Raw genomic sequence first — 6,634 nt, 5'->3', positions numbered from 1 at the left:
AAAAAAAAAAAAAAAGACATCTCATCTGACTGAGGCGAGGCATCTCCCTAATAACAATGCTGTTAGCATTTTGGCTTTCTATCTATTGTTTTGTCTTCTGCTGGCTCAAGTACACACAGCTGAGCTGCTTTGTATACCATATGTTTCAGATAGTGTAACATTATTTGTCCATGGCAGATTTGAAAAATTTAATTTGAGCATTCAAATACAAGTCACATGTAGGTTGTTGATCTTGTACTACACTAAAACCACAAAATATACTTTGTAGTCCAACTCAAAACTGATTGAAGGAGATACATTTCCACAGGCATTACAGTTTTACATATCACAAATCGATGATAGTTAGCAACATATGTTCAGTCTAAAAAGTCATTAGCTTCCACCCACGGCAACCATGTATTTCAGAGGACTAGTGTGAACACCAGCTGAAGATGACAGCCATTTACAGAGATAAGTAGAAAATAATAGAACTGTGTCACATGTAAAGGCAAGAAGAATTGTATTGCAACACTGCTGCGGTGTGAATGTGGGTAAAGTGTCAACAATTTGCTTTTAACATAATTAAACATACTTGCATTGCACAACTTGAAGGTTCCTGACTAAACAGATTAGTCAGTGTTTCTGGGTCTTTTGCATCTGCGCTCTTGGCGTCTCTGCACTCTCATTGCAGCCAGGGAATGGCTGTAATGGCACTGTAGCGGCACTTTCCACCTATATATAGTATAATTGTGACATCACAACCATACAGAAGTCCTGACGGCTCGTTTAAAGGAACATGCCGACTTATTGGGACTTTAGCTTGTTCACCGTATCCCATATCGATACGATGAATAAGCTAAAGTCCCAAAACGTCGCCTTTAAAGGCACAGTTTCTGAATATGGGGTAGGTATTTATGTAGCAAAAGACATGAAAATCTCACTTTTTACAATATGGGATCGTTTTCAGGTTATGGAGACTCAAACCAGTGGCCTCTCGATTACAGGACAGCTTCTCCATCCGCAATACCAAGTGCTGCAGAACCGTTTTCTGTCATTTACTGTAAAACTGTTTAATTGACATACTCACCAGTAAGGGAGTTTATCAGCTCCCAGCATGTGCCAAACAGTGTTAATGCAGAGCGAGAAAAACAGGGGTGTCCCATGTCAACCGCTCGATAATCACAGCAGTCAGGGGGAAAAACCTCAAGCATGGTAGCCGTGAACATTTCCATATGTTATTATGGTGGTGGAACGTTGTAGTTTTTTATTAGAGGCATGTGTTTAACTAGTGCCCTCTGACACTCTATACTCCTTCAACAAAAAAGTCAGATCACAGTGTAGCACTCTGCAACTCACGCTCCCAACTTTGTTTCTCTAATACTGCTGTGATCTATTCCAGTCTTGGGAGCAATTGTGTGTTTGTGTGCAACAACTCTACCATACTTTTATAGTTAGATTTTTTGGGCATTGGTGAATGTTAAATGACAATGAAAGATACATTTAATGTTCAAAAATGGGATGTTTTTATTGTGTGTTCTCCATCTGGTCATCCCCCATCATTATACTCCTTTCTAGATACGGAGTCCCCAGTGATTGACAGGTGCAGGTCGCCACCCACAGTTAAGGCCACAGACACGGACACAGCAGTCTTTTGGGAGGTGCCACAGTTTTCCGACAACTCAGGTATGTCTGGTAGCCGTTCTCAGACGGCAGCTCCCGAGATGGTTTATTCTTTTGCTCCACTGTTCCACTGTACTCCACCCTCTTCCTCCACTAATGATGGTTAAACAGGATCTTTTCCGTTGGGTGACTGGAAAAAGGGGATCAGGAGAGGACTTTATGTGTGTGTCTGTGTGTGTGTGTGATTAATGTTGAGAGACACTGGACATATGGTCCAACAATGTGAGGATGGATTGTAATTGTGCGCATGAATGCCTCATTTGTGTGTCTGTGTTTAAAAGAGAGAGAGAGAGAATAAGACCAGTGGACAGATGAAGTTGTCACAGTGTCTGTTAATGTCATTAATGTTACGTAGGCAGCAGAGAGATACAGGTGTTTTTGCTCTTTTGTGAGAATTTGCACTCTTTCCATCCATTTTTCACACAGTCATTTGTATAATTATGTGAGCATGCACAGTACTTGACTCATTTGGGAGTTAAACCTTTTTGAATTACTTGTCAAATCATGTGTTTCTTTCTTAATTAGAGTGAATTATGTGGAAGTACAGATGTTTAGATACTTGTTTTTGGTCATTTTAGGCCTTTATTTTCATAGGACAGATGAAGACATGAAAGAGGAGGGAGAGGGGTAATGACAATGGCAGCAAAGGGCCACAGGTCAGGTTGAACTGGCGGCCGCTGAGTCAAGGCGTAAACCTCTATATATATGTGCGCCTGCTCTACCAGCTGAGCTAACCCGGTCACGGAAGTACAAAAGTTTAAGCAGCAAATGTACTGTTTGCTTGACAAGATTGTGGTATGTAACGTGTATGTATATGTAAAATCATTATCATTAAAGTGACTAGTAACTACAGTGGAGAAATATATCTATATATAATAGTGGAGTAAACAATTCTACAAATTTTGAAACCGAGAAAGAAATCTAAATACACAAGTAAAGTACCAAGTACACATTTTTACAGTGGTATTGTTGGGCTACTCAGTCTTTTCACAGAACTATATTTGTAATGAGGAAAATCCAAATTAAACATGTGCAGTGAGATCTTTATAGAGTAGCATTACAATTGTTATTGTTATCTAGTGTTTGACTGCCGGGACATTTTGCCTACCAAATCGATCCAAGATTTGAAGCAGTTCAATGGTTAATACAGTAAATGAACATGATGTCCTCTTAGTAATTCTTTTATTGCAGCTCTATCACAAAAACATAAATCGGGACCACATATATCCAGTGCACCTTGAGCTCAGTGACAAAACCGGTGCTCTCTTTATTGTTCAAGGGCAGTTCAAGAGGTCAGAAATTACATACTGTACTTGCTGTTGTGAGCAAATATGTTTAATATGTAATCCCAATCCCACAATAAAAGAGTGCATCAAGGCCACTCTGCCAAATAAACTTAAATATTGTAGAGCTGGCTGACTCCCTGGTGCTGTAGTTGTTGTGGGGACAGACAACAAACTACACACACACACACACACACACACACACACACACACACACACACACACACATATAATCACCCTAGCACAGCTCAGATATATGTTTGTGTGTGCAGGCATTGACGCAATACAAACACAGGCCTCAGACTTCTCACTCTTGAGACCCAGCATGCTCAATCCCCACCTGTCTGCAGAGGTGCACCCCCATCAAACACACACACTTGTCTCTCACACACACACACTCTCACGCACACACGCACACGCACTTACACACACAAAAACAAACACAGCACACACACTGTAATAACAGGCTGCTGCGGCTGCTTTGGGCCACATGACGTCAGCCCAGCGCTGCTTCAACGTCAGTGTTTTGTTTTTCCAGGCCCACACCCTGATGCCAGCGCTATATATAGTTGTGAATCGGTAGACACAACCATAAAGACACGTACAGACGCACACACAGGCTATATACAAGGGGAGACACCAGACTCCAGACGTGTGTCAGCCCTGTTCAAACGACTTTGCTACCCTTAATGGAGTTGAAATGAAACACAAGGTCAATCAATCACTCAGCTTTCCCACTGTCTCTTTTTGTCCGTGTCGCTCACTCTTGCTTGCATGTGCATGAGGTTTTTTTTGTTCACATCCTGTTTGTCAGCCTACAGGCAAGACCCACAGCATTTCACACATGCAAACACACACAATCATTCACTGCTCTCATCACTGCTGCCTCTCCCAAGGCTCTATCCATCACATTCTAAATGTGAAGACATTCTGAATGAATTTTTAAGCCAACCAGACTGTAGCAATTTTCCATCTCCCATCCCAGGAGCTGGATTTTTCTGCTGCCATGTGATGCCCAGACAAACCATTCCCATGTCAACATATCATTGTTTAACATAACGTCTATGGTTTACTAAGAGTGACTCATTTAGTCCTGGAAAATGGAGTAAGGTCAAGACTGCCCTCTGCAGGATAAGTGGAGGACCACTTTTAGTAACACTTTTGCACTAATGATGTGTCACTAGATAATAATAAATATACTTATACAGTATATATATATTAAATGTTGTGTAAAAAACTCCTTTCTCTTTTCATTATTTACCGCAATTATGTTAATGATGATGTTGTTTTACAGTCACAACACTTTTGTAATGTGTGTGTTTTTCAGGTGGTCGCCTCACAGTGACCAGTAGCCATACTCCTGGCTCTGTGTTCCCAGTAGGAGACACTCTGGTCCAGTACACAGCTACTGATGCAGCGGGAAACAGCCGCACTTGCAACCTCACCATCACTGTGCAAGGTACAACATCTCTTTTGAATAGCTTTTATTGAGTATTGTTAGAAAAATGTACAGTTTTTTGTGTCATTTGTGTAAATATTTACCTTTGACCTTATCCATAACTTTTATTCAGTATGTTTAAAGTATGTATAGCCCCCATTTACTGTGTTTTTCTGCAGTATAGTCTGTTATTATGTTATATTATTCTGTTCTGTCGCATTCTGTCATGTTTTTTTTCAAGCATCTGTGAAGAAGGAAATGTAGTTTCTTAATGATAAAACTATTGTAAACAAATAAATACAAGAAAAATAATAACTAACCCTAGTATTATCAAATATTGTAATCCAACATGATAAAACCATGGAAATATTATACACTATGTGTGTGCCCAGGGACAAGCTGTGACCGCCCGTACGTCCCAGTGAATGGAGAGTTCATCTGCTCTGAAGAGGAGGAGGGTGTTAACTGTACCCTTCATTGTAAAGATGGCTACAGCTTCACTCAGGATGCAGTGCACAGCTACTTCTGCGCCTACAATGGTGTGTGGGAGCCACCCTACTCTCCAGACAGACCTGACTGCTCAGGTAAGCAACGCACACGTATTTTGTTACTTTCATTTACTGAACTTTGTCACCTACTGTCTTCACTTCTCTTTCCCAGTGAACCGTATAGCAAACAACGGAGTCAAACCCTTTGAGATGCTGTTTAAAGCATCTCGCTGTGACGATGTGGACCTGGTCAAGTCATTCACTGGGGAGTTCAACACCAAACTGGGAGGCATGGTGAGGATATAGTCACACACATACACACTGATCTGCTGTAAATCAACTCTCAAACACACAATGCTTTTTTCTCCACAGCTCCCCAACATTTGTAGCAGTGGTGATGTCACCTGCAAGCTGGAGGTGATGTCACTGGGTCACTGTCTAGAGTACAACTACGACTATGAGAACGGGTTTTCTATTGGTAGGATTATGTGCACAAAATACACTCTCTCTCTAACCATCACACCTGTATTTTACTGAAAGCATCTTATAACTCATCATTCTTCCCTCTTTTTGTCTTAATATCTATCAGCACCAGGGGGTTGGAGCAACAGCTGGGGTCCTCAGGGCGCTCAGGACTACGCCTACTTTGAATCAGGCTTTGCCACAGGCACCCGACAGCTCACCAAGCAACAGCAAGACAGCAGCGTGCAACCTCACCATCGCACCAAGAGGCACCGCAAAATCACAGGACCCACCAGAGACCAAAAGATCCAGATCTTTTTCAACATTACAGGTATATTAAACATGATTTACTGTATGTTTATGGACCTTCGTTGTAATGGGAATATATGTATATGTCATGGTCTGCATAATAACCATATCTTATGTTTTATCCCCATTTTAAATCTGTGTTTTTTATATTTTTAATACCACCAATTGTTAGTTATCATTCCTTTAAACCTTGTCCATTTTCCCAGCAAGCATCCCTCTGCCCCTGTCGAGGAACGACTCAATAGAGGTGGCCAATCAGAAGAGACTCCTGCGGACTCTGGAGCAACTGACCAATCGTCTGAAACGAACGCTGGCCAAGCAGCCGCTGTCCAGTTTCCATGTGTCCTCAGAGATGATTGTAGCTGATCCCAAATCTCTGGAGAGCAAAAGGCCTTCGCTGTTCTGCAGGCCAGGCTCAATGCTCAAAGGCAGGATGTGCGGTGAGTGGGACGGGAGGGAATGGAGGATACAGCCACTTAAACTCATCTAACCAGGTTTTGATTTGTGGAATAGGGTTTTCTTACCGTAACCATATAAAATACATGTAAAGTTATGGGAGTTTAAGAAACTCTAATACTACTACAAAAGTTGTATGTACTGTTTTATTTAATGTACTAATTGTGTGTGCTGTTTTAGTCCAATGCCCGGTGGGAACATACTTCTCTCTGGAATATAATGAGTGTGAGAGCTGCTGGCTGGGCTCCTACCAGGACCAGGAGGGTCAGCTGGAGTGTAAGTCCTGCCCTGAGGGAAGCTCCACGGCGTATTTGCACTCCCGCAGCATTGCTGAGTGCAAAGGTAAATGCATTCACACAGTTAGACCTCAGCCTTACTGAAGGAATAACTGCAAATAACTTAGATGATATCCAATACATTTTGTACATACAGTAATTATTTATAATAATTGCCTCTTGCCTCTTGATCTACTCTTAGTGCCTTGGGCAATGTTTGTTGATTGTAGAACTGATGTTGTTTTGTTCTGAATATTGCTCATA

At 41.5% G+C, this 6,634-nt stretch overlaps 1 protein-coding gene across 4 annotated transcripts in view; it reads left to right on the top strand.

The window, feature by feature from the left end:
- Positions 1-6,634, top strand: part of svep1 (sushi, von Willebrand factor type A, EGF and pentraxin domain containing 1) — a 95,983-nt gene that overhangs the window by 60,330 nt on the left and 29,019 nt on the right. For all 4 annotated transcript variants that reach the window (XR_004336385.1, XM_032544083.1, XM_032544082.1 and 1 more), the window contains 8 exons: positions 1,555-1,662; positions 4,270-4,401; positions 4,773-4,964; positions 5,041-5,162; positions 5,241-5,346; positions 5,458-5,661; positions 5,846-6,079; positions 6,276-6,437. Coding sequence is in view for 3 of the 4 variants with exons in the window: in XM_032544083.1 (XP_032399974.1) it covers positions 1,555-1,662; positions 4,270-4,401; positions 4,773-4,964; positions 5,041-5,162; positions 5,241-5,346; positions 5,458-5,661; positions 5,846-6,079; positions 6,276-6,437 (1,260 nt within the window). In the remaining variant the exon portion in view is untranslated. The remainder of the gene's footprint in view (positions 1-1,554; positions 1,663-4,269; positions 4,402-4,772; positions 4,965-5,040; positions 5,163-5,240; positions 5,347-5,457; positions 5,662-5,845; positions 6,080-6,275; positions 6,438-6,634) is intronic.

Source organism: Etheostoma spectabile, chromosome 19 (assembly GCF_008692095.1).
Source record: "Etheostoma spectabile isolate EspeVRDwgs_2016 chromosome 19, UIUC_Espe_1.0, whole genome shotgun sequence".
Lineage (NCBI taxonomy): Eukaryota > Metazoa > Chordata > Actinopteri > Perciformes > Percidae > Etheostoma > Etheostoma spectabile.
Note: the sequence above shows the minus strand (reverse complement) of the source record. Positions and strands in the feature narration are given on the sequence as shown.